Genomic DNA, 27,158 nt, shown 5'->3' with positions numbered 1-27,158 from the left:
ACATTTTTACACCAAATAAACCATTTATGTTTACTTTTACATTATCTCACTAAAGATGAATCCAAGAATGCAGTGGGATGTTAAATATTTCATTTAGTTCATTGAATTTTATTTATAATATTTATTTTCATTTTATTATTTCACAACAAGGCAGTTTAATTAATATTTTGATTCTAAATTATCAATATAAGAAATGGGGAGACGCTTCTACACCACACACAACCGCTCAGTACTAGAAAGTATACCAAAGGTGATGGTGAGGTATGGACACAAAGTTCAAGTGTACACAAGAAAATACAAAGCCTCAAAGTAAAAAATGAAGCAAAAAGAGGTTTAATGGTAATAAATGATGTAACAATGCAGGTGGAAAACGGGGGGTGGTTGTAGAAGCATTACTTGTTCGGACATGTATCTAATCATTTAAAAGTCATGTGAACAGATTAAAAATAAGCAGAAAATCTGATTAGGCCCACATTCAACAGTGGTGTGAGCGAAGCCTTAATTTTACACAGACACGGATTTTCTGGTGCCATAGTAAATTGCTGGGCCATTTAAAATGCTTTCCACACAAAAAACACAAATAGGGTCTCACATCTGCATGACTTTTCAGGTGTATCTTTAAGTGCGATGGCAACAGGAAATTTTTATTACATTTATCACAATTAAATTGTTTTCCTCCAGAGTGAATTTGTGAATGACGTTTCGGGCCTCTTCGGTGTCTTACACTTTTCTTATGCAGAAGACATGTGAAAGACCTCTTTCTAGTGTGAATACTCGTGTGAGTCTTTAGCATTCTTTTATTTATATAACTCTTTCCACAGTTATGGCACATAAAAGGCTTCTTTCCAATGTGAGTTATTAAATGATTCTGAAGGCGTTTCATGTTTGTGAAATTCCTTCCACACTGATGACATATAAAACAGTTCTCCCTTGAGTGAATCCTCATGTGCTGATTAAGGTTTTTTTTACATCTGAAACTCTTTCCACACTGACCACATACGAATGGCTTCTCTCCAGTGTGAACTCTAATGTGGGTATCAAGGGTCACTTTACGAGTGAAACTCTTTCCACATCGACTACATATGAATGGTTTTTCTCCAGTGTGACTGTTCATGTGATAGCTAAGGCCTAGTTCACGTGTGAAGCCCTTCCCACATAATTTGCAGGTGTAAGGCTTCTCTCCAGTGTGAATCATCATGTGTTTTTTAAGGTTTCCTTTTTGAGTGAAACTCTTTCCACACCGTTGGCAGATGAAAGAGCTCTCTCCGGTGTGAATTCTCATGTGGACCTTAAGGTTTCCTTTCTCAGTGAAACACTTTCCACACTGTTGGCAAGTAAAAGAGCACACACCAGTGTGGATTTTCATGTGAACTTTAAGGTTTCCACTTTGAGAGAAGCTTTTTCCACATTGTTGGCAAGTGAATGGCCTCTCTCCAGTGTGAACTCTCACATGGACATTAAGGTTTCCTTTTTCATTGAAACTCTTTCCACAGTGTTGGCAGGAGAAAGGTTTCTCTCCTTTGTGAATTCTCATGTGGACGTTAAGATTTCCAAATTGATCGAAACTCTTTCCACAGTGTTGGCAGGTGAAATACCTTTTAGTTCCTTTCTTCTGACCTCTTTTTTGAGAGGAAGTCTTTTCAGTCTTTCTGGATATTCCTTTAATCATAAAATCACGATGTCTCTCATACTGATATTTCCGCTCCATTTCATTAAGCTTGTGATCCTCCTCCTTCAGCGTAATCAGGTCTAAAGTGAAAAAAGGCAAATACAAGTTAACTCCAGTTTTAAGGCTCAAAGTAAAATACCGTAATTCCTCAAATAAAAACCGGTAGTCAAATAAAAGAAGGCTTCTTATAGAAGCCGGGGACATGGTCAACAGGGACAAATAAAGATAACGAACGTACACGCCCACTAGCGGAGCATTTCTCGTTCTCGAGTCAGGAACCGGTTGCATAGGTTTTCGGTTCACCAGTTCACTGAACCGTTTCTGTCGTACGCGTCCGATTCGAGAACTGAGGAGCTGATGATACTGTGCTTGCTTGATTCAGCGTAACGCAGACTGACACAAAGCGCATCTGAACCGAACTTATTGTTTTGGGGATTGATTCAACTGATTCTGTGCTAATGTTATGATCTCTGTCCACTGGAACGCTATCGCTTTTAATTTAAAATGGGTTATTTAAAACAATTACTCATCAAACAGATGAAATTAGAAATAAAGGCCTGCCTCTAATAAAAGCCTGTTTCAAATAAAAGCCTGTTACCTTCTGCAGTTCAGGTAAATCAAGGCCCCGGAAAATACGGTATATCAAAATATTTAGACATTCAAAGCATCAAAACCAACAACTTACACTGTATACACCATCATGGATCATGGAGATTTTTTGTAGAGCAATTTAAATTTTTACTGATTTGGTGTTATCAGATACTAACGCAATATGAAGAAACTTATGAGCACCATATGAAAATGTCATACGATGTTATTATGACTTTCCAAAAATAAAATCTGTAGATATTAAATACTAAAAGCATTTCACAATGTTAGTTTAAACATTTGATAAATGTGCACTATTAGGCACATATGTTTACTTTCACTGTACTTGCACTGCACCTTTTTTAATATTACTTGATGTTACTCTGTGACACTCTACAATGACAATTTGGACACTGCTCCTCTCAGGAATAAATCAGAATGTGTGCTGCTCTTAAGTTTATTTATTGCATCTGGACTGCCACTTTAATTTTACTTCATGTAGCTCTGCTTCACTCTACAATGACATTTTAGACACCGCTCTACCTCATTAATCATATTAGTACCTCAGGACTACTTATGAACACTATACTCTTAACACTTTCTACCTTTATTGTATCTGTTACTGCCACTTATGTGTAGATAATACTCTGTCTGTGTCCTTCTGTCTATGGGCACTTGAAGTCACTCAAAAATCTTGGTGCTCTCCACGTACGTCTATATGTCTTTTATGTCTTGTTATTGTCACTGTATGTCTGAGCCTAATCACAAGCACAAAAATGCATCGAAACTCTGCAAATATTTTCCTTACAGATATGATGAATATATCTATAGAAAGCTTTAAAAAGAGACCAAGATGGTGGCGTGAACACATCACGAGGCTCAGTGTCTTACCAGATAACAGAAAATAATGTTAATTTACCAGGTTATTTCCATCGTGTTCGCTCTATTGAGTTATGCGAACTACAACTATAGTAAACAGTCACTACTGGACACCAACAAACAGTGTTCCAACATAGTTTTAGATCATCCTTTTGACTTCAGCGAACTCCCACCAGAGCTATGGAGATCACCGTGGACAAGAGGATCATTCATACCGACCGGAAGTGCTCGGCGTTGAGACCATAAACAAAGACGGGGAAAGCGTGGAGGGCTGCGTGCTAAGCTAAGGCTAAACCCACATCAACCAGCTCTGCCCAGCATCTTCCTTGCCAATGTACGGTCTCTGAACAAAACGGACAAACTAAAGATCTGGACCCTCAGGCAGAAATGGCTTATGGACTGCAATGTTATGTTCTTCACTGAAACATGGCTCTGTAATGATGTCCCAAACAGCGTGGTGCATATGGATGGATGCTCTTTCTTCAGGGCTGACAATAGCAGAAACCTCTGGTAAAAACAAGGGTGGTGGATTACGCATTTAGGTAAATAAATCATGGTGTACTGACTCTGTCATTGTTGATACCTACTGCTCTGCTGATCTTGAGTTCGTGATTATCTACCACGTGAGTTTACTTGCATTGTTGCTGCTGCAATTTATGTACCACTGGACGCTAATGCTAACGTGGCTATGAAAGAACTTAGGGCTGCTATTTGCAAAATAAAAACCTTGCACCCAGATGGAGCCTTTATTGTGTCTGGGGACTTTAATCACTGCACTTTAAGATCCATTCTCCTTAAATTTCACCAAAATGTCCCCTGCTCTACAAGGGGACATAAAACATTGGAGCACGTATATACTAATGTGACTGATGCCTACAAAGTCACACCCCTCCCTCACCTGGGTCAGGGTGACCCACCTTTCTTTGTTCCTGCTCTTCAAGTATAGACCAGGGAAACTTACAGCTCAGCCAGAGCCAACCTGAGGAAGGGTATGTTCCAGGCCAAACTCACATATAAACAGATGATTGAAGAACATAGCTTATTTAGCATGATTAGCTATTTAGATGCGGCATGCCATGTTCATTAAAAACTCATAATTTGCATTTTTAGCTTAGTGGTTTTAAAACAATTGATTTAAGCCATTAAAATGCTGTGTTTTTATGAGCGTGATTTCAGCAATTAGGTTGGATCGAGGTCGGGTCATATTCACACCTTAAACCAGGGGTGTCAAAGTAAATTCCTGGAGGCCTGGAGCCTTGCATACTTTTGTTCCAACCCTGCTCCAAGACACACACCATGTTGTTCTTAAATAATCCTGAAGGACTTGATTACCTGGATCAGGTGTTTTTAATTAGGGTTGGAGCTAAACTCTGCAGGGATTCAGCCCTCCAAGAATTGAGTTTGACACCCCTGCTTTAAACAAAACGTAACAGAGTTCATTTCAAAGTGGACTGAGACTACCTGTTCAGCTGGGTCTCGGTATGGTTGTTTGATCAACACCCGAGTGCGATTGCTGTATAGACCCCTTAATCGCCTACATCACTGTGACATCACCGCTCTAGCTGGAGGCAAAACATGAGGCAGCACTCATAGCAGGATCTATGTCTTCTCTTCTCATTGTGTCTTTGGCTGCCAGAATAGAAGGAACAGCACTTTTGTTTCAAAACTAAAGTTTTACCGGATCCCGGCAGACATTCCTTCACAGAAATCAAGAAGACACTTGTGGCTGAATGCAATACGGCACACAGACTGGACAGAGATGATCATAAATAATGCTCGTGTTTGCAGTGCACACATCATATCAGGTTAAATAATCTATGCATATGAACTGGTGTGTTGGTTTTATCTAGTAAATCAGCAAGTTTCTGTTTCATAGGAGAAAAGTCGCAAACCTTCAGCGCACTAGCTAGTTTAAATGTTAAACAAACATACAGCGACAGATGTGTGTGCCATCCTTTGAATGGTCTCTTAAAATAATACACATTGCTAATCATAGTTAGCCCAGCAATAGGTTACATTAGAAAATAAGCCTTGACAAAATTTTCCAATCCACGCAAAAGTAATTAATATGGCCGTCTTTTTGCCTCCAGCTAAGCCCCGCCCACCAGGAGACGTTGCAATGTTCACAAATTTTTAAGGGGTCTATTCACACCTGCCAAAAATATCCGCACCAAGAGGGGAAAGGAACTTTTTTTTTTTTTTTTTTTTTTTTGTACTCAATTTTTATTGTCTTGTCTTGTTGGGTAACAATATAAAAGAGATGTTGTGACAGTACAGATATATATAGCAATACATTCATCACCCTCCCATCCCACCCCCCCTCCCACCCCTACCGCATGGGATACAACAAAACTATCAGTGTAGCACAGTCAGTGTTATAGAACAGTTCACTTAGTGTCTTTCCAGTAAAATGTCCTGAACTCTAGCGATTCCATTGCTCCATGTTTGTATAGTCTGAGGTGTAGCGCCGTTGATCTTGGCAGAAGAAAGTTCAAGAAAAAGAATCTCTAAGAACGTGTTCAGCCAATGCTTATGGGCTAAGTTGTGTGGTGGAACCCAAACTTGAACAATGATTTTTTTGGCTGCTGTAAGACCAGCTAACCAAATTTTTCTAGACCTTTCATTCATGTCTTCAAGTTTAGAGTCATCATTGAGAAGATGTAAAACAGGGTCCATAGGGAGCTGAATATCAATCAGATCAGACAATGCTTGTAACACCTTATTCCAAAAATCATAGATCTTGGGGCAGTCCCACATTATATGCATAAAAGTCCCCAAAGTATTTTGTGAGCACAAGGTACAAAATGGGTGTGGAGCATGACCAATCAAGTGTCTGATTCTAGGAGTAAGATATGCCCTATGAGATATCTTCATATGAATAAACTGATGATTAGGATTATGAGAGGAGCTACATATATTATCCCAGCTTGTGTTCCAGTCTATTTCTCTACGTCTGAGCGCCATTGCACGATCCCATGCTAATGTACTAGGCTTAGGAGATAAATATGATAGTAACCTAGCATACAGAAAAGAGACGACACTTTTTGGGGCCAGGGGAAAGGAACTTGAGTTTGATTCAATTAAACCAAACAAGACGGGTGTGAAGAGAGACATATAATATGTTTTTGACAATTTCAAATGTCAAATACATTTAAAAACCTCATTAGCCTGTAATAGGGACCCAAATGCAGTGAGATAAAATCCTCAGTGGCCCTTATTTACGAAATGCATGTACAATGGAAAATAGGACATACAGCCATTTCCACACAAAACATGGAAACTTTGTCAGTATGAACATGAGCAGTGGCTACACCTCAGACAAGGCTTCTAAACTGGGGCATTTTTAGGGGAGTGAGATTTATCAACATCAAATGTGTGATGGGATTGACAGCATACAAATGTTTCATGAATCACATTAACGTCGTGGCTAGTTGATTTGTGGAGTCTGATCTGTGTTTATGTAAATTGGAATGGGTCTGTGAGCTATTATAGATATAACAAATATATGATTTACCCAGGGGTTTAGTTTTACATGTGCAAATAGGAGCATAAACAACAAACCGTGAGGATTCACACATGGTCATATCACCACATACCTGCAGCAATTTTATGAACGGAAGAAAAACTGAATTAAATTTGATATATAAAAAAAGTAATCAAATAAACAGGACAACACAAACAATATTGAACTTAATTAACAGATCAACAAAACAAAAAAAGTTTTAATAAGTGCAAAAAGTTCAGTATATGATAAGTTTCAGGGAATTGTTTTATTCCTTTTGTGTTAGATTGATAATTAAGGGCCAGTGGGTCTCACTTATGAAATGAACATACAGCAGAAAATTGGGCGTATGGTCGTTTCAATGCAAAACGTGAAATGTATTAATATGGTAGTAAGCGGTGGCTACAATCAAATCTCACTTCTGGTCTCAGCTCATGTTCACAAGTTTTTTTTTTTTTTTTCTGAACTTGCACAGCATATAAATTTGGTGGAACATTTTTGAATAACATAATTTTGTTAATTCAGGTTATTTTCCTGACGATCACTAACCAGTAAGATTAGAGTGTCTTTTGTTTAAAAAAAAAAAAAGGCTTTAGCTTTATATTCACGAATAGTAGGGATGTGCATCTCATGACTTAGAACGATACAAAATGCTTTTCGATGCGTAGTCATCGATATGATACATTAAAGATACTGTATCTATGAAACAGCTACCGATGCGATGCGATGATTCACCCCAGTTATGATGTAGTGCGATCTGAATTCAATTCGATTCGACAAAATGTGATGCAACGGGGAAAATATAATCACTTTTGATGCCTTGAGGCCTGTTTCATAAAACAAGTTTCCCAAATAAGACAGGCTTATTTCAGTTAGTTTGAGTCATTGTCAAATGATTGGTTCCAACAAGAAAACTGAACATGGGCCTAGATCAAGCTTAGTCACTGTGGCAACTTATGCTGGAAAATTAATCTGGTCTAAAGCAGGTTAACTGTCAGACAAGCTGAACTCAATTCAGCAATATCTGCCAACTGTTTATAATAAAGAAAAATGTTAAACAACAGACGTTAATTTTCAGCCATGCAAACTACTGGCCTTTTCGAAGATTTTAAAGCCGTTTATGTTTTTTGCCACAATGTAAATAAAAACATGAACGTAGCAGTTTTCAACCCCATATACACCAGGAAAGACAAATTACAATGTAAGTAAGCATGGCAGTCATTCATTAATGTTAATGATAATATTAACAACAACAAAAAAAGGCAAAGCATTTTTATTTCTGTATTGTGTTATATTTGTATATGCCAACAAATCCAGGGCCACTTTTTAGCCCCAGTCTGCCCCTGGCCCATAGTTAAAAATTATAATAAAAATAATAATAATATTCATCTGAATTTTAAAACACTTACGCAACAAGCTTCTGGGCTTACTTAGCTCTTCTTTTTCTTTCACAGTGTTTCACACAGAAAGTTAATTGTTTCACATGAACAGCCTTTCAAATTATACACCTTTTCTGGATAACCTGTCTTACTACCACCAAAAACACTTATCCACTAAATGATCTAAGTAGAATGAATGAGTGTGGGGACCTCACTTCAGGCCAGTGGTGGGATATTGTTGAGATCCCACAAGAATCACCCATTACTCCTAAGTACCAACAGGAAGAGCTTAGGCTGGCAAGGTCCCGAAGAACCCACAGGGAGCACCTGTTTCTGCCAGGCACCCATGAAAACATGAGACCGTATTTAACAAGGAATAATTTTGACACCATTGGCCCTAAGGTCTGCCAAGACTGCAAAAGGAGCACCAGTCCCTGTCTACCTTGAGCCAAGAGGAAGCATCTGTGCCCATCTCCTCCTCTGAGGAAGTATTGGTGACAGACAGGTCCCTGCAGGAAGCACCTGTACCTGCCAGGCACTAACTGAGGAGAAAACTAAAAATAAACTACGAAAATATGAGATTTGAACTAACTAGGGATGTCATCTTGACACCACTGGCCCTAAGGCCCCCGAAGGGACCACCGAGGTCTGCCAAGACTGCGAAAGGAGCACCAGTCTCTGTCTCTTCCACCGGGGAAGCACTTGTTTCCACCAAATCCCCAGAGGAAACACCTGCACATACCTTTTCCCAAGAGAGAAGCACCTGTGCCCACCTTGACCCAAGATGAAGGACATGTGCCCACTTTGTACCAAGAGAAATTACCTATGCCAGACTCATTCCTTGAGGCAGCACTAGTGCCCAGCTTTAGCCAAGAGAAAGCACCAGTGTCATTTGTACCAAGAGAAAGCACCTGGGCCCACCTCATCCCCTGAGGAAGCACTGGTGGCAGACGGATCCCTGAAGGAAGCACAAAGGGCCACCACCAAGGCCATCCAAAACTCTAAAAGGAGCACCAGTGCCTGCCTCTTCCCTTGGAGAAGCACCTGTTCCCACCAGTTCCCCAGAGGGAGCACCAGTGCATGCCATGTCCAGAGTGGAAGCCCCAGTTCCTGCCTCATCCAAAGAGGAAACCCCAGTGCCCCTAAAGAAGCACCAGTGGCCTCCTTGTCTCAAGAGGAAGCACCAATGCCTGCCTCATACCAAGAGAAAGAAATTCCAGCTTCATCCCAATAGAAAGCACCAGTGCCCACTGCAACCAATTAGGAAGTACTTGTCCCTGCCAGGTCCCCAGAAAAAGCACCAGTGCCTGCCTCAGAAGGGGGTGTGAAGATCATTCCACCAGCCAGGTTGGAATTTTGCTATTTTCCTCTCTGATAGTACCACCGGGCATCACTCGCTTGTTATATGTATCTTCCTTACAAAAAAAAAGTAAAGAAAAACTAAAAATGTGTAACATTTTGAAGAAAGTTTGAAGCATTTTAAAGGTCTTGATGTAGTTATATGTAAGTTACTACACCAATTCACAGTTGGTACAATTTGCTCAGGCCAACATTTACTATGTTATACAGTACAAATATTTCAAGTGTTCCTTATTTTTTTCCCCTTATTTTCCTATAAAACAACTTTGCCATTTTTCCTTGTCTGAAGTTAGTAACACAAATGCCTACAGAGAGGATGAGTGGCGTGACATGACTGAAGACAATAGATCTCATTTTAAATCTATGATTCTGTCTACTCCAAATGTTTGCAGTACTTCTGACATGAAGTACAAATGGATTTGCAGCAGCCACCTTATTTTTATTGTTCAAATTAAATAAATTTTAAGTACTGGACTTAGAGTCGCAATGTTATTGTTTTGTATATTATTGTAGCCCACTGAAGGTATGCAGGGTTAAACCTGGTCAGTACCTGGATGGGAGACCTCCTGGAAAAACTAGGTTGCTGCTGGAAGAGGTGCTATTGAGGCCAGCAGGGGGTGCTCAACCTGTGGTGTGGGTCCTAACACCCCAGTATATTGATGGGCACACTATACTGTCAAAAAGTCCTTTGGATGAAATGTTAAACGGAGGTCCTGATTCTCTAAAGCCCCTTTCACACTGACATTCCGGCAAATACAGGGGTAAAGTGTTCCTGCAATTGGTCCTTGGTCGCTAGATTTGGCACTTTCACTCTGCCAGTGATTACCCGGTATATGTGCGTGCTTTCACACACAACCCTTGAAGATCCCGTAACGACACGTGACATCAGCGCGTGACGTGTAATGTACAAGTCGACAACGCTAGGCACGTTATACTTTCACTGAAGCAAGCGAACGATCTCAGCGTCAGTGCGTAAAGTGAGTAACTAACTGATCTCTGCTTCATTACAGTTTGCACGTGTTTTCGTCGCGAATGTTGATCTTCCTTCAAAACAGCCGGTAAAAGAGCCGCGCGTCATCACTTCGACACGGAATTAGATCTGGCTTTTGTTCACACAGCGCTCGTCCCGGGTCGAACCCCCCAATGTTACTAGGTCCCCGACCCGGGTTCAATCGGTAATCAATTCCGGGACGTGGTTGCTTTCACACAGAGGGCGACCCGGCAATGTTCCGGAAATATTGCGGGCCCGACGTGCAGTGTGAAAGGGGCTTATGGTTATTAAAAATCGGAGGATGCCTTTTGAAAAGAGTAGAGGTGTGACCTCGGCATCCTGGCCAAATTCGTCCAAATATGGAAAGCATATCCTTGTGCTTTCCATATTTTGATCAACATAGGCTACATTTGTGAATGCACATTTTCTGCAATGCCGTGCGTCAACTCATGCTCCCGTGCGCATCTTACAGACTGTATCTTACAATCGCAACTTCACTGTGTCGCTACTAGTTTCGAGCCAAATTTCACAAAATTGGTCAGCTCCCGACAGCATCAGGTGTTTTATGCGGGAGTAGAATTATTTATTTTGATGAATGTAATCAATTAGATATCATAATATTTAGGCTATGATAAATCAGGTTGGTTTGTATTGGTGACATAATATGTAAATGATATATGTGCGGCCCGCAAGACTTGCACTTGGACCAGAGTGCAGCCCGGTGGAATAAAAAGGTTGAGAACCGCTGCTTTTAAAGTATACTCTTTTTTTCAGTCTGTGAGAGACTCCTACAGAGCCATCACATGGTTACTGTCTAGTGGGCTTTGTTTACAAGTGCACAAGTCTCTGTTTTCAAGTGCGCAACTCAAGGCATTTGCTTTTCTTCTGCTGGCGGCCAATTTGGACAGATATTATGGTAGACATAGGGCTGGGCGATATAGCAAAAAAATGTATTTATTTAAAATGTATAAATTTAACTATTGACATTTTTCGTGCAGGTCTAATTGACAACTAACAATGAGCGAAAAACAATGCAGAGCATTTCAATTGTCAATGCATATTATAACATCTATACTAGTCCACGTTCAGCTAAGGAACACAAAAATCTAATAAAACAACCCATAAAACATTTAATTTATGTGGATGAACACAGAAACTAGCCTCATTATAAAACTCTTATTAAATAGATCTCAACTCATCTATAGTCTCTTAAAGCCGGAATACACTACACAATATTTGCCCGATTTTCCACATATTTACAGTCTGGAAATGTTGATGCTAGCAGCCAAAGATCAGTCCCAGTTTTCAGATTTGTGTTGACAGAATCCATAGAAAATCGATTAACTTAACTTAAAAAGTGACAACCATCAATTTAGATGTAGAAACAAACTTTATGAAGTATTTACAAAGACATTCACTGTAGAAGAGCTTAAAGAGAGCACACTAAGCTTAACTGAAGTAGCAACTTTTAAAAAAAAATGTCATGTTATATATATATATATATATATATATATATATTAAAATTACAGGATTTTTCTAGTCTAGGTCATGTAATAAGTTTCCACATTTTAATGTGAACCTATGAAATTATACTTTTTTTACTGATGTCACATTGAAGGTGTATGATTTCTATAGTAGTTTGCCCTTTAAGCTCACCTTAAAATAATATAAAATCTTTGAAAATAACAGCACTCCAAAATGACAGACCAGCAATAAACTATAAATTTATAATATCATGGATGTAAAAGTACAAGTCAGTAATGCCTGTGAAGTAATATGTTAGCGTAGCACACACATTTATTCAGCTAGTCAGGTAATTGTATTCTGTAGCATCTGCGCTATGCTGCTAAAACTATCCTTTAGATCTAACTGTAATTATTTTCCACATCCAAGTTCCAGGTTATAATATACAAAAGTCTGAACATTAATCTCTTAATTTTACAATAAGTAGTGAAACTTACCCAAAATAAAGGCTTAAAAAGCAAAAAAAAAAAAAAAAAACTGCACATTTATGGGTCTCCTCTTTTGGTGAAAGTAAAATAGCGGCCAGACAGTGTGAACACACGGAGACCCATATTTAATGTACAATTAATTATCTGACTGACTTGAAATTACAGGAGGTAAATAGTAACAAAAAAATAAATAAAAATTAAACAAATTGGTTAAGAATTGGTTAAAAAACACTTTTTGTACCTGGCTGTAAACATATATTTTTTTTTTCTGCTGTAAAGTTGGGTATTTTAGTCTATGGGACTCGCTCCGTTTTGGAGCCAGCCTCCAGCGGCCAATCGATGAATTACACCCGAACGGGAACTCATCAGAACAAAGCTTTTTATCCAGTTTTTGAAAGGCGAAAGAAGAAAGCATGTGAACCCCCCACCCCATATTATTTCATATCAACATTTTAATAATGGAAACCTACCTTTTTGTTCCTCAGTATCTTCATGTTTGAATCTGAATGTTTCTTCAATCCTCGTGTCTTCACTCTCCTCTTTAATAAAAGCCATCTTTGTCATGTGGTTCTCAGCTGCTTTACCAGTTGTTCCTCTGTGTGTTGAGACAATGTGTCATGTTTAAAATGAGAATAATTAACAAAAAGAAATCAACTGGTGTGTCTCAATCAGCTCCCTAAATTAGCACATAAGGGAGTAAGTCAAAGTGATAATGAATGGTCTTAAAAGGTCTGAATTTTTACACCTTTATGATTGACATTTGGCATTTACAATAATTTGTATGTGTTATAGATTACACTTTCATGGAAACAGGCACTGTTTTGACCAGCACTGCTGTTATTCGAGCAGTTTAAGACATGAATAATTAGGAGATACATTGCACGATTAATCGAATGCGATTGTCATGCACATCTTTTCAGTAAAGCTGGTTCTGCGATTAGTAGTAAATCTCCATCGCCTGCTTTCAGATGGAGCAGCATTTACTACACAGAGTAGTTCTCTGACAAGCTACACAAAAATGCAGATGATATAAGCGTACGATTATGAAATCTGTTGCAATAATGAAAGCTGTTTGCATAGCTTCTCAGTGAACTACGGCTCCGTGTAATAAATGCTGCTCCATCTGAAAACTCGGAAAATACAACATTAAATAATGTTTTTACTCCAAACTGTTATTATAAATCCTTCTGTGAGATGATGTGGCTTCTTAACAGAAAAAGGCATGCAACATATTTTACAGTATTCTAAAGCCGTGATAAAAGCTATGTCAATTAGCATTGCATGTATATATCTATATATATATATATATATCTATATATATATATATATATATATATATATATATATATATATATTAGTACAGACCAAAAGTTTGGACACAGCTTCTCATTCAAAGAGTTTTCTTTATTTTCATGACTATGAAGATTGTAGAGTCACACTGAAGGCATCAAGGGCTATTTGAGCAAGAAGGAGAGTGATGGGGTGCTGCACCAGATGACCTGGCCTCCACAGTCACCGGACCTGAACCCAATCGAGATGGTTTAGGGGTGAGCTGGACCGCAGACAGAAAGCAAAAGGGCCAACAAGTGCTAAGCATCTCTCGGGGAACTCCTTCAAGACTGTTGGAAGACCATTTCAGGTGACTACCTCTTGAAGCTCATCAAGAGAAAGCCAAGAGTGTGCAAAGCAGTAATCAAAGCAAAAGGTGACTGCTTTTAAGAACCTACAATATGACATATTTTCAGTTGTTTCAAACTTTTTTGTTATGTATATAATTCCACATGTGTTAATTCATAGTTTTCATGCCTTCAGTGTAAATCTACAATTTTCATAGTCATGAAAATAAAGAAAATTCTTTGAATGAGAAGGCGTGTCCAAACTTTTGGTCTGTACTGTATATATATATATATATATATATATATATATATATATATATATATATATATATATATATATATATATATATATATATACATACACACACACACACACACACACACACACACACACACAAACCTTTCTAACGTTGCGTGTAATACATTAGGCTAAACGAAACTTGTCATTTCTCAAGTTAGTGATATCACCCCCTGCATGGTTTATTGTGCGTGACATGATTTACACACCGCCTGTGTCTTCTCCAGGTCGTGCTTACCAGGTTTTTCATAAAAGTCCAGATGTGCCCAGAGGTCGGCTTTTAGAGTAACGTTACTTGGAGCATTTTTAATTATTGTCAGGCCATTCAACGCGTTCTATTAGAAGCAGCGCTGCACAGAATTATCAGTGTATGACATCAACCGCCAGACTGACGTACACCTTTTGTGTGTGATTTACTCATAAAAATAAATAACATTATTAAATGGTAAATGAGATATTATAACGCTTAATTCAAATTTAAAGCTACCAGAATAGCCGTAAAAACTTTAAAAATTTTAAATGCTTAAAAACAAACCTTTCTTCAGCAGAATCACATCACAACAGGCACAAGAGCGCAGGCTTGTGGCGTCATATCGTCAGACCAAAATAAAAGTACATAACGTTACGTGTGATTTCAGACATCTAGCGTTTAAACAAGACTGTTATTTTGGTCTGGTGACATGACGTCAAAAGGCCGCACCGTGCTCCTGCGTCTGTTGTGATTCTGCTGCAGAAAGGTTTACGTTTTAAATTGTTTGAGCATTTTGAGGTTTAACATAATTAAAACGATGCAAACGGTTTAATTGTTTTAATAGTTTTTACACGCTATTATAAATGTTATAACGTTACATCCAATAACAAGTAATTTCTTTAACCAACACATATAAACATTATTTCTTTAAAGCTCATCCACGCGTGAAAAGCAAAAAAAAAAAAAAAAAAAAAAAAGTAGGTTCTCTAACTTTATATAGTGAATCAGTTTATCTTAAACACGAATGCAGGCAGTGGCAAGTAGTGATGGAGAAACTGAGTTTAGGAAACTCCGAGTCAACTGAACCAATTGCTTCTCAAAACGATTCACTTTTGAAGCGCTCGAATCACTGCACCCCATAGAGAGAAATAAATATATTAAACACAACGACACGCTTACTACACATGCTGCTCTAAACACTGTAAATGAAACGATAATAACAAATACTGAATGGCAACTTTTATCCCATTCCACGATAAAAGATTAATCTATTATATATTTTATTTGAATGCTTTGCAATGATCGTTTTGAGTGTTCTTTTGGGTTTGGCTGGCAAATCAAGCCAACTGAAGAACTGACTCCTTGCCAGTACCCTGACTGCAGAACTAGGGAGCTGAGTGAGATGCAACCATAGTTTTAGATTTTGTTTGGATTTATTTTTCTTAGTGTAAACTATTCTCATTATAAAAATGACTGTGTTCACATACACAGAAAAAACTCCTGGTGAAATAACTGAGATCCATGTGACACTATTATAAAGATGGCATTTATTAAAGAGGAGAGTGAAGACCTGCAGATTGAAGACGCATTCAGAGTCAAACATGAAGATACTGAGCAACAAACAGGTTAGTTTCCATTTTCAAAGGTGAGCTTTGATCCTTATTAAAATTTTGACATGTTGAGATCACATGACCAGATAAACACTAATACTGCCTTTAAAGTGTCATGAAACCCTAAAACACATTTTAACATATACAGCAGGTAAAATAACTATAGAACACATCACCATTTTCCCCAGTATATTTATTTCTAAAGGTGCTGTTGACATGAATTGTTCACCAGGGGCCCGTTCTTCGTACGTCGCTAACTCAGTTAGCTGGATTTGAATGTTGACGATTTGGCGTGATCTTGGATTATTTGGTTCTTCGAAGCTCATCCAGGAGCTGCTGTCATAGCAACAGGTCCATAAGCTTAAACCTGCTCGGGAGAAGGCTTATTTCATGTAAACAGGATTAGATCGCTTCTTTTCAACCAGAACTGATACTCAAAATATGTCTGCTACCACCGCTACTTTATTACAAGAGTATCGTACTGATCCAAGGACAATAATTTAAAATAAATAATCATTAAAAAAAATATTTACAAATAATATAAAAATGCCGTGTAGTCCATAACAGCCTACTATAGACACAGCCAGTTTTACTCACTGAAATATTTTTATTTGTCATAAGATTATTACTTCATAATTGTATTAGAGTCTTACACACATGCTATACAGATAATAGAGTCATGCATTATTTTGAGTGATGACTGCTATTATAAGAGTGGCTTGATGGAGCGCAGGAGATGCAGATAACATGATATTGACCCCTTAAGAAACTTTCATTAATGCTGACACGTAACAAATCTGTCCAAATATAAAATGAAATGAATAGATAATTTCTACATTGAAATAAAAATGTAAAGACTGCACAACTATTATAAATTGCGAATCTAAATAATTGTGAATCATGAAAAAAATTCTAATAAAATAAAAACATATTATCAGTTTCATGTATCTATCTATCTATCTATCTATCTATCTAAACTAACCATGTATCATGGTTTCGAGTATCGGTACATATCCTCTTTTAAGCCAACACATGAACGCCCAATCATCTCCGATAACTCAATCCAGCGATACTAATCATACACAACATGTAGTTTTATAAGAAAGTTCGGGAGGAGCAGTCGCAGTTCATTAACCTGATTAACACAAGTGGAGACCAATCAGTAATCAAGGTATAAATAACAGCAGAACCTACCTCTGTTCATTGACAGTTTTCAGCATCCCTCCTCCACCCCATGTCTCCTCACTATAGATCCATCTACTCTTACCACAACCGGCGGGAGTACTCTGGGTTCGGGCCACATCCCGAGCTCAGAGCCCTCCACCCGGACAGCACACCAAATACGCATAACCTTACTGAATTAATATACGTAGATGTGAACTCGTGAAAGGTGTGTTCGAAGAACCCAATTAGCCGGATCATGATTAGCACGATGATATCATCTTGGATGTGTCATTTGATCTCGGGATGTACGAAGAACGGGCCCCAGATGTCGGTAACAACCCAAGAAATCCATACATACAAATAAAACAAAACAAATAAGTTCTGTAATCAAGTTATGTGTAATATAATAGAATGTTGTGCAAAAGTGGGGGACAAATATTCCAGCATTGAAATTTAAGGAGAGCTTCAATGATGCTCTTTGAGGACTTTTAGCTGGGATGCTTTGTAAGCATGGGCTGTTCATTTGAGTGAAGAAAGAGTGGAAATTCACAGGTTCTTATGACATATAAAATATTTTACGAAATAAATAATATTGTGATAGAGAATTAGAAGCTGATGTCTGACTTCTTTAAGCAGTCGTATTTACCTTGTTTACTATGGTAACACTAATGGCTAGTGTATATAGTTTTGCATCACTTATAAATACCTATTTCAGTCTTGAATAAATGATCATAATCCACACTGGATCTCAAACAGAAGTTTCAAACATTTGCTGCTCACACTTTTGAGCTCAACTTATTTAAAATGTCTTTGATGCTTGTGGTTATCATCCAGCAGTGTATTTGATTTCTTATCCAATTAAAATACAAAAGAAAAAGATAAAGCCTGTCAATTAGACAAAAGTCAATAAAAAATGATCTAGTAAATTAAAAGTATTGCTACTTACGAAATACTTGAGTACAATTTCTCAGTACTATTTCCACCACTGATTTAAAGCTTTAATCAGGATAAAACCATAAAATAAAAGTTAACATAAGCAGTAGCATTTACAAAGTACAGTGTATCTAAAAGAATCAGAAAACAACAAACAAAAAACATACCATTTAGAGCCATGCTTTCACAAGTTCTGCAAGATCCTCTTCAATAATATTAATATATTTTGTACATTGATGAGAAGGGTTGTAGGCAGGCAAAGTTTATTTTTATGACTCGAAGCCTGTTCTGCATCCACGTGTTTGAACATGGAAATCTTTAAGCTGCGCTGAAGGCACTTGCTGCTGCTGGGTCTAATTGATGGGTGTAAAATATAAAATAAGGAGAAGCCTAAAACAGGCCCGATGCCTGGCCTGCATATGAGCCATGACATGAAAATTGGTCCAAAGTCCGGTCCTGCGTAAATAATAAGTCAGAGACCGTCGGGCCCAGGCTGAAATGCAGGGCTCTAAAGTGGATATTCATTCAAAAAATTAAAAGAAAAAAGAGCACCTTGTTTTTTTTCTTTATTTTACAAAATCACAATGTTTTAATTTTGTGGGGAAAAAAATACAAATTAGTACAAATTTATATTCAGAAATTTACTTTTTGCAGAAAAACTCGCTACTGAAGTGCATTCTCATTAGATGTGGCTACTTTTGGAGAAACGGAGATGATTGCAGAGCAGTTTGAACTTAAATGTATTACTAATGACATGCTGGTTCAAACTACAGAAATATAATAATTGTTATAATGTAAAATTAGAATTTATTACAGTTGATCTCTAGGAGGCACCATTAACCCTAGTTACTAGCTTGAAAATGGAGTTTCCCCATGTCTTCCATTTATAAAATTTTTTGCATTCTTGATTATTGGTGGTTTTTCCTGTTGTGAAGAGGTGAAATTTGTCATTTTTACAGTTGATAACTAGGTGGCACCATTTACCCTGGGTTTACTCCAAGTAGTTCTGAGAGCTGAGGTGCACATTTAGATTTACTCAGACACATAAAAGGTAAGTGTGCAAAGGACTTTCTCCTACTCTCTCTCTCTCACACACACACAGACACTTCTGGACCCTTGCGATGGCATAACGCGTCATCTGGCAGGCTGAAGAAAGGGAGTTGTCTCCACATTGGTAGAAAACCACACTTTGCTGTTTCTCCCAATCCACCCAGATCCAGGATCCTCTGTATCCTCCTCACTTTCAGTGGAAGTTGGAGAGGATGATGAGGGTGCCACAACCAATTCAGAATCTGTCTCTCTTGAGTCTGTGGTGTCAGAGGGAGAAGACAATACATCCTGCAGCTCGCTGGAGAGGTTAGGCTGCATTATCATTTCTAAAACTTCGGTACAAGTCAAGCCATATCTTATGTTGGTTGCTGCTCTTCTCACTATCAAATGAACATAGCCGTGCAAGAGTTTAAATCCACTTGTTTTTGTTTGGTCTGTACTTCTCACCATCAAAAGGCAGCAGGTGCATAAATACACTTACTTTATTATTGTTTACTCCTTGAAGTTCTAAGAGCTAAGGTGCATATTTTGATTTTCTCAGATACATCAAGGTAAGTGCACAAAGGTCTCTCTCACTCTCTCTCTCTCTCACACACACACACTGTTATACTCACTATAATCCCATATACAAGCCCGAAATTAAGCTTTTATTTGCACAGGCCTATCTAAAGGGTAAATGGTGCTATCTAGTGATCAACTGTGAAAATTTCACATTTTACCTATTCCCAACAGGGAGAACTGCCAACCATCAAGAATGCATGATTTTATGGTGTCTTGGCTTTGCAATCAAAACTTTTTGTTATAATGGAAGTCAATGGGGCAAAAACAGCCACAAACAATAAATGAGGGACATAAAATTTAAATCTGATGCTGCACAAAAACTATCAATGCATCAAAGCCAATGTTGTTACTAATCTTTGACATGCCCAAGTGATAAAAAGTAAAAAAAAAAAACAAAAAAAAAAAACAATCCAGTCCACAATCACTTTTTATATTGAAAACAAGTCATTTTGTGTGTTTTTCCCCAAAATCAGTGACATAATTTATGAACTTAGCAATTAAAGAGTAAAAATCTGAACACAAAAGAAGATATTTTGAAGAATGCCAATAATCAAACAGTTAACTGGTTTCATTGACTTCCATAGTATATATTTTCTTTCTTTCCATGGAAGTCAGTCGGAAATTCTTCAAAATATCTTCCTTTGTGTTCAGCAGAAGAAAGAAATTCATACAGGTTTGAAACAACTTGAGTATACGATGACAGGATTTGCATTTTAAGGTGAACTATCCTATAAAGATTGACTTTTGTAATAAAATGTATTCTATCTAAATGTTATACCTCTTGTATTTTATTTTTTCAAATTGTATATTTTAATAGACAGTTAGTATCAGCTGTGCATTGTTGAAATAAAGTAACAATTTTGGTTTTATAAAACATTTATTGAAAATCAAATCTCAGTCTTATGCTGTGTTCACACCAAACGCGAATAGAGTGTAAAATTTGCATCTACCACGTCTAGTTTGCCGCTTGAACATTTTGAATGCATTCGCCTACAGCGAGATAGACGCGTGTAGAAAGCAAAAGTTTGAAGCGAAATTGACACGTCTGAGCCGAAATCCGTTTCTTGTGGGAGGGGCAAGTGCTAGGCGGTTGTCTGTTTGCAAAATGGCTTATGTTGATCAAGCATTCGGGGCTTTTCCAATTTTTCCTGCACACGTCCTCTGAATAAACACATTATCTTGTTAGCGAAAAAGCAGCTGTAGGCTATATTAGGGGGAAAATTGTTGTAAAAAAAAGTCAGGAAGGCTGCGGGTCGATAAACATGTACGTGACTCAAAAGTTAAATGTGTATTTACAACACACTCTTCCAAGCGAGGTCCTTTTTATTCTTGAAATATGAACTTGTGTGTGATACTTGTGTCATAAAGCTCGGGTTCCTCCATGTTGAATGAATGAAGCTTGAGCAGGCTCCTGATTGGTTAACGTGGCGCGAATTGACGAATTAAAAATGTGTAATCACATTAAAATAGTTCTATGCACAGCTTGATTATTTCTTATGTAATGTAAAATATACATATTTATTGAATGAAAAGTTTCTTTGTTACCTGTGTATGATCTGTAGAGTGTAGATTTACATACACTTCTTGAAGACAACCTTGGCTTTCTAACCGCCAAAATGATCTGTAGTCCCTGCAGAAACTGAAACTTAAGTATAATTTTTAATTAACTATCAGTAATTTGCTAAACTAATGTATAGCTAGTTGTAATGTTACCTCTATTCTTGGTCTATGCCATATTTGCAGATTGTCTATGAATGCCGTAGTTGGTGGTACTGTCTGCATCTGCCTCATGCTGAAGTGCGCAGTTGGAAAAAGCATGGAAACCAGATGATTGCATAAAGCTTTGCCTGCAGTACATGTGTATGATGAGCTCGTGAACTAAACAGGCACTGTGTCAACATTCAAAGTGATCCAAAGTAAAAGACAAAATCCAATATCAGTTTATTTTAATATGGCAACTTTAATACTACACCAAAGAACATTCATGAGAACATCATGGGAAAAAAAAGATTTTATAGCAGAAACCCCCTCAAAATATAAAACTCCAACCTTAATAAGAAAATAAAAACTTCCCCTTTCACTGTAAGCTTTATAGTTTCAATACAGTACTGCATCATTGTAAGTAGGGGTGATGTCATGTTAGGTGTAGAAATTCTGAACTTCTAGTCTAAGGGTTTAGTTTTTATCATAACAGGTTTCACAGACATTGTAAAATTCACAGTCTCAGACTAAAATGCATGTTTGAGCTGTTTTAACTTAAAGGATATTTTAAAATAGGCCAGTGTGTTTGTTTTGTCTCAAGATGCACACCAGTAAGGGTTTTCTTTCTAAGGCATATTAGAAGAAAAGCTACTTAAACATTCCAATTGAACTAAAGCCTAATCCTGTCTGTGAAACCAAGCCGTCATTTCTTATCAAACCTGCAGAGAATGTTGCTCCTCATGCTTCCTCATTGACCTATAAAACCCATACCTCACGATAATCTCAGTTTTTCACACTCGACACTGAATATTGCGTGACCAAAATTAACATTAATCAAAACGTGCAAAAATGATCGTGGTTTGGAGCAGCTTGTCAGTGAACAACAGCTTGGTGTAGTTAATGCTGCTCCATGTGAAAGAACGCAGGTGTAAAGATTTACCGCTAATTACCGAACTAGCTTTACTGACATGATGCGCATTATAAATTTCTCACAACATTGCAGTTGCAAACGATTTGCAATTTAATTTAAAGATTTATTTATTACCTCCAGGTAATAGTTTGCACACAGGGTCAGAGTTTTGTGCAAGTGCGAATTTTCCCATCAAGTTTGTTTTTTTAAATCCCACTTTTTGTGTAGAGTAGCATACGCCTCTTTCAGGGCAGGTTTTGTGCATATGCAAACCCTTTTTGATACTCCCCTCCTCTTCCTTTTAAGATGGTCTCTTGAAGGCTTTGTATATTTTTTATTTTTCCCTTTTATTGAAATTAATTAAAATGGATTCTGAGAGATGGAACATGCTTTCTATTTTCTTCTCAGACTTTGTATCCCTTTTGAAGCCGAGAATTCTTCCTAGGCCACTATAGCATATTAAGATGACTTTTTTTTTTTTGGACATGTTGTCTAAAAGTGTGAAGAGTTCATTTAAAGAAATTCTGAGATCTTGGGTGACCTCTTTCAGTAGCTTAATGAGTGTAGAATCTAGCAAACATGATTGCATTGCTTTAATTGTTTTATATTGGTTTTGATGTCTGTTACGTTGTACTTTTAAACTGGGATTAACTTGTATCTGTCTTTTTGCTTTAGACCTGATGTTGCTGAAAGAGGAGAATCAAGAACTGAGTGAAATGGAAGACAAACATAAGAAAAATCATTGTTTCATGACTGGAGAAAAATCCACACAGGCTAAAAAGACCTCACGAAAAAGAGCCCGGAAGACCAAATCTAAATCTAACTACACCTGCCGTCAGTGTGGAAAGAGTTTCAATCAAAAAAACAATCTTGAAGTCCACATGAGAGTTCACACTGGAGAGAAACCTTTCAGCTGCCAACAGTGTGGAAAAAGTTTCACTCAAAAACAAAACCTTAAAGTCCACTCAAGAATTCACACTGGAGAGAGCTCTTTCACCTGCCAAGAGTGTGGAAGCAGTTTCACTCAGAAAATAAACCTTAAAGTCCACATGAGAATTCACACTGGAGAAAAGCCTTACACCTGCAAACTCTGTGGACAGAATTTTACACACAAAAACAACCTTAATTCCCACATGATAACTCACACTGGAGAGAAGCTGTTCACATGTGATCAGTGTGGAAAGAGTTTCACACGCAAGGTAACCCTTAATTACCACTTGAGGATTCACTCAAGAGAGGACTGTTTTACATGCCATCAATGTGAGAAAAAATTCTGTCATAAATTAAGCCTCAAGAATCACATGAGAATCCACACTGGAGAAAAGCCTTATTCGTGCCCTCAGTGTGGAAGGAGTTTTACATATAAACCATCCCTTGATTCCCACATGAGAACTCACACTGGAGAGACCCCTTATACCTGCAAATATTGTGGGAAGAAGTTCTCTCAAAAAGGAAACCTTCAGACTCACATAAGGCTTCACACTGGAGAGAAGCCTTTCTCATGTCTTCAATGTGAAAAGAGTTTTACATATCAAAGAGACCTTAAACAACATTTACAAACTCATTCGGGCAAGACATAGCATTGTTTCCTCCGTGTAGTAAGTACACTGATAAAAATTAAAAAAATTTTTAAAAAATCATGTGCTTTTAATCTGAGGGACAATTTAATTGTATGATTGTAATTTAAAAAAAAAAGTTAAGTCATGGAGATGTGAGACCCTATTTTGTGTTTGTATGTGTTTAGAAAGAGGTGTTAACTGAATCTGCAGTCTAAAATGTCACCAAAAAATATTTATCTATGTAAAATTATTTATTTCCCATCAGTGTTTAAAATCAGTTGCCACTAGTGCTTGAAGTAGTGATGTCCGGTTTGCAAACGAATCGTTCGATTTAACCAGTTCTTATTATGCTGCGTATTCCACCGAAATTACCCGGAACAATTGTACCAGGAACTTGTTTCCTCAGGAACTTGTCTCCCCTAAAGTACCGGGAAGATTAGGCATATAGACTGGTGACGTAGGTCTGCGCACGTTTCTCAATACAAGAAACGCTGATTTTGGACGTGCATCCTCGGTAGTTCAGACTTTGCTTATTCGACTCGGGAGTGTGATGTCCGCGACGACGCAAATCCGGTAATTTTGCAAACAGCAGCATACTTCATAACTTCAGTCAGCTCACCTTGGCTACTGCAGTTTTCCTCACTGTATATTTACAATAAAATGAATTATTATATCAAATACCACTGCCTCCTTTCGTTTTAATTTTAACATAATAACATCTGCAGAAATGTACTTAGTTCAGGGATATGTATATATATACAGCCATTACAATGAAACAAAATATTATATCCATTTGCCTTTTTTATTTTCATTTTAACATTTAGATAAATACAATTACGTTTCTGCTGGACGCATCCGATTTGAGAACCGATGAGCTGATGAGGCTTGCGTGTGCGTGTAATTTTTCAATAGGACAAAATGTATCTCAAAGTATTTTGTTAAACATCAGAAAGTGTGATAAAATTATTATATTTATTTAGCTTTTTAAAAAAGATGAATGTATCTAATCTGTGTATTTTGTTAAATTGTAGATTATGTTAGATTATAGGCCAAAGGGGTTTTCAGGGAAGTTGGAGAATAATTAAGGGTGTTTTCACACTTGGTTCACTTGCCTGGTCCAAACCTGAGTTCGGTTGCTCCCCCCTCCCCCTGCCCCCGCTGGACTGTGTTCATATTGTAATATTTGAGTCCGAACCACGGATCACTTGCATCATCAAGCCAGCAGCTGTTTACCCCGTTGCTTGGTAACGACAGCACAGGAGAAGGCGGCAAATGCATAACATTACTCTCGGCAGTTTTATGTATTACGTTTTTGAACTGTTCGTTTTGTTGATTAAGCTTCGGTACATAACGGCACTTGCGTCTGTCTTACGAATTGAATGAAAATGCTCTAAAGAACGTTGAAGGCGAACATAAATGAGATTTACAGCTCTCTGCTTGCAGCTCGTCAGTCATGCTCATCCGGAAAGTGAGTTAAACACACACAAACGCACATTTTCATCAAATAATTTGTCATTAAAAGCGGTTCACTTCCGCGATTTGGTGTGCTTGCATTCACATAAGCAGCGAACCGTACCAGAGTTCACATGAAGTGTACTTCAGACCACCATTTTTAAGCGCACTCGGGTAGGGTTCGCGGGTGCGCATCCGAGTACGGAAGACAGCGTTCACATCATCCAAACGAACCAAATTCTGACGTCAATCCACACCGGGTGGGCACCAAAAGTACTAGTGTGAAAGCACCCTAAGACTCAGACTCTCTGTTTAATAGGAATAAGGGATGGTTTATGAAATACCTGTACTGTATTTATAGTTAACAATGACACATTCACATTGAGTTTGTAGTAAATAGAACATGAACACAAGTAGAGCAGCTGATGATACTGAACTGCAGGTTCGGATCACCATAACACTGAACCGAGAACCGTTTCTGTCGGATGCGTCCGATTGGAGAACCGATGAGCTGATGAAACTGATACAGCGAGAAGCAGACTGACACCAAATGTCAACCTCCCGCTCTCTCTCGTGAAGCCAACAAGGAAGTGACTAAACCTGCAATTCATTGACTGGCTGCGTGAGGCTGCCTGCAAAAGGGAGTTAGTCCCATAGACATCCCCATGATAAAATGCCAAACTTTACAACAACAAAAAAAAACATATTTACAGCCTGGTTCAAAAAATGATTTTATTAGCTTTTTTTGCCTTTCATGACAACTTTGAGGGGGTGATTTTTTTTATAACTCTTCCATTTAAATTATATTAAGCCTTAAAGTTCTGCATATTTAAGGGCATGGCCACTTGAATGACAGATGGATCGCTGCTGCGGACACTTCTGTTGAACAAAGTGGGCGTGGCTTCAGTAAGCAGCTCTCGCCTTTTTGCCCATTTTCAATTATCTGGGAGAGTTGCGTGACTCTGGTTATGGCCCCCTCTGTACACTTTCAGCTTCAAAAACGGTCTTCAGGAGACTTTGGGTGACGTCACAGACACTACGTCCATGTTTTTATGCAGTCTTTAACTGACAGGCGACTGAACCGAACTGGTTCTTTTGGTGATTGATTCTGAACTGATTCTGTGCTAATGTTATGAGCGCGGGTACACCAAAGGCTTGAATCAAGGGCAATCTGGCGAAATGTAAGTTCATTTAATAACAAATACATCGCAATGGATTATGTATAGTAAGTGGATCATGGTTTCTGCGCTTATGACACCTAATTTACTTTATATCTTCAAGACTTAAATCCTAGTTTGCACATTATTGCTGTTACTGTATTTGGTTGTTGTTGCAAAACTTAATTGTAAACTTTTCATGATTATGAGGTTTTTAACTGACTAAAGTTAAGATTACTGAATTTTTATATTTGAATGTTTGATAGACTTGATGCCATTATGTCATCGCCAATGACATCATTACATTGAGCGCAAAAGAACCCATTACTACTTTGAAGCTTCAATAGTAATCAACACCGAATAGTTGAAGCTTTGGAGGGAAGGGGCTGAACATATTCTTATCTCTAATAAAGGCAGGAATCTCTGTGTGTGTGTTTGCATTTATATAATGTTGGGAACAGTTCATTCAATTGACTTCATGAGTGGCGGGTGTGTTGCTGCAGACCCAAGGGAGTGCAGTGTTGCATTTTGATGTAATATGGACACACGGCACTTTCAGAATGAATCAGCTTTTAATAAATACAGAACAACATGAGCCAGAAGTGGCGTGCCTCACATGGACCTGTTAAGAGCAATACTTTTAATACTATTTTAGTAATAATATAGACAAATTATTATTAGGCTGGGCTACTCTACATTTTTGTATGACTGTTGATTAACAAAGTATTTTCCAAGGAAATTAAGTGCACATTTTTAACATGTGTAAAATTACTGATTTGACATAACAGATAAAAGCGTTTTTTTCACTATAGGCTTATTACTTACAGACCTTTGATTTTTCAAGCTTGAGTAGTAGG

The 27,158-nt window shown here is 37.8% G+C and overlaps 2 protein-coding genes across 7 annotated transcripts; one reads left to right on the top strand and one right to left on the bottom strand.

Annotated features, from left to right (window-relative positions):
• Positions 1 to 317: 317 nt before the first annotated feature.
• Positions 318 to 14,865, bottom strand: LOC113057290 (gastrula zinc finger protein XlCGF26.1-like). Of its 2 annotated transcripts, XM_026224588.1 has the most exons (4): positions 14,769 to 14,810; positions 14,472 to 14,583; positions 12,790 to 12,914; positions 318 to 1,749 (listed from the first exon to the last, which is right to left on the bottom strand). In XM_026224588.1, exons 3-4 carry the CDS (start codon positions 12,881 to 12,883, stop codon positions 476 to 478), a joined length of 1,368 nt encoding a protein of 455 aa, XP_026080373.1. In that variant the 5' UTR covers positions 12,884 to 12,914; positions 14,472 to 14,583; positions 14,769 to 14,810; the 3' UTR covers positions 318 to 475. The 2 variants fall into 2 exon arrangements, with proteins under 2 accessions (XP_026080373.1, XP_026080363.1); XM_026224578.1 differs by lacking the exon at positions 14,472 to 14,583 and having other exon boundaries at positions 14,769 to 14,865.
• Positions 14,866 to 14,890: 25 nt separating this feature from the next.
• LOC113057321 (gastrula zinc finger protein XlCGF8.2DB-like) lies at positions 14,891 to 24,225 on the top strand. Of its 5 annotated transcripts, none has more exons than XM_026224656.1 (4): positions 14,891 to 14,970; positions 15,696 to 15,829; positions 19,159 to 19,267; positions 22,809 to 24,225. In XM_026224656.1, the coding sequence occupies exons 2-4, from the start codon at positions 15,806 to 15,808 to the stop codon at positions 23,711 to 23,713; spliced, it is 1,038 nt and encodes a 345-aa protein (XP_026080441.1). In that variant the 5' UTR covers positions 14,891 to 14,970; positions 15,696 to 15,805; the 3' UTR covers positions 23,714 to 24,225. The 5 variants fall into 5 exon arrangements, with proteins under 5 accessions (XP_026080441.1, XP_026080478.1, XP_026080470.1 ...); XM_026224685.1 differs by adding an exon at positions 18,871 to 18,962 and having other exon boundaries at positions 14,932 to 15,829; positions 19,126 to 19,267; XM_026224693.1 differs by lacking the exon at positions 19,159 to 19,267 and having other exon boundaries at positions 14,892 to 14,970.
• Positions 24,226 to 27,158: the final 2,933 nt, after the last annotated feature.

This window comes from Carassius auratus, chromosome 4 (assembly GCF_003368295.1).
Source record: "Carassius auratus strain Wakin chromosome 4, ASM336829v1, whole genome shotgun sequence".
NCBI lineage: Eukaryota > Metazoa > Chordata > Actinopteri > Cypriniformes > Cyprinidae > Carassius > Carassius auratus.
Note: the sequence above shows the minus strand (reverse complement) of the source record. Positions and strands in the feature narration are given on the sequence as shown.

Coding starts and splice junctions, on each gene's coding strand:
- LOC113057290 (XM_026224578.1), bottom strand. CDS start 12,883: ATGACAAAGATGGCTTTTATTAAAGAGGAGAGTGAAGACACGAGGATT. Junction 1,750..12,789: donor AGATACTGAGGAACAAAAAG/GTAGGTTTCCAT, acceptor TTTTCACTTTAG/ACCTGATTACGCTGAAGGAG.
- LOC113057321 (XM_026224656.1), top strand. CDS start 15,806: ATGAAGATACTGAGCAACAAACAG. Junction 15,830..19,158: donor AGATACTGAGCAACAAACAG/GTTAGTTTCCAT, acceptor CCTCACTTTCAG/TGGAAGTTGGAGAGGATGAT. Junction 19,268..22,808: donor TCCTGCAGCTCGCTGGAGAG/GTTAGGCTGCAT, acceptor TTTTTGCTTTAG/ACCTGATGTTGCTGAAAGAG.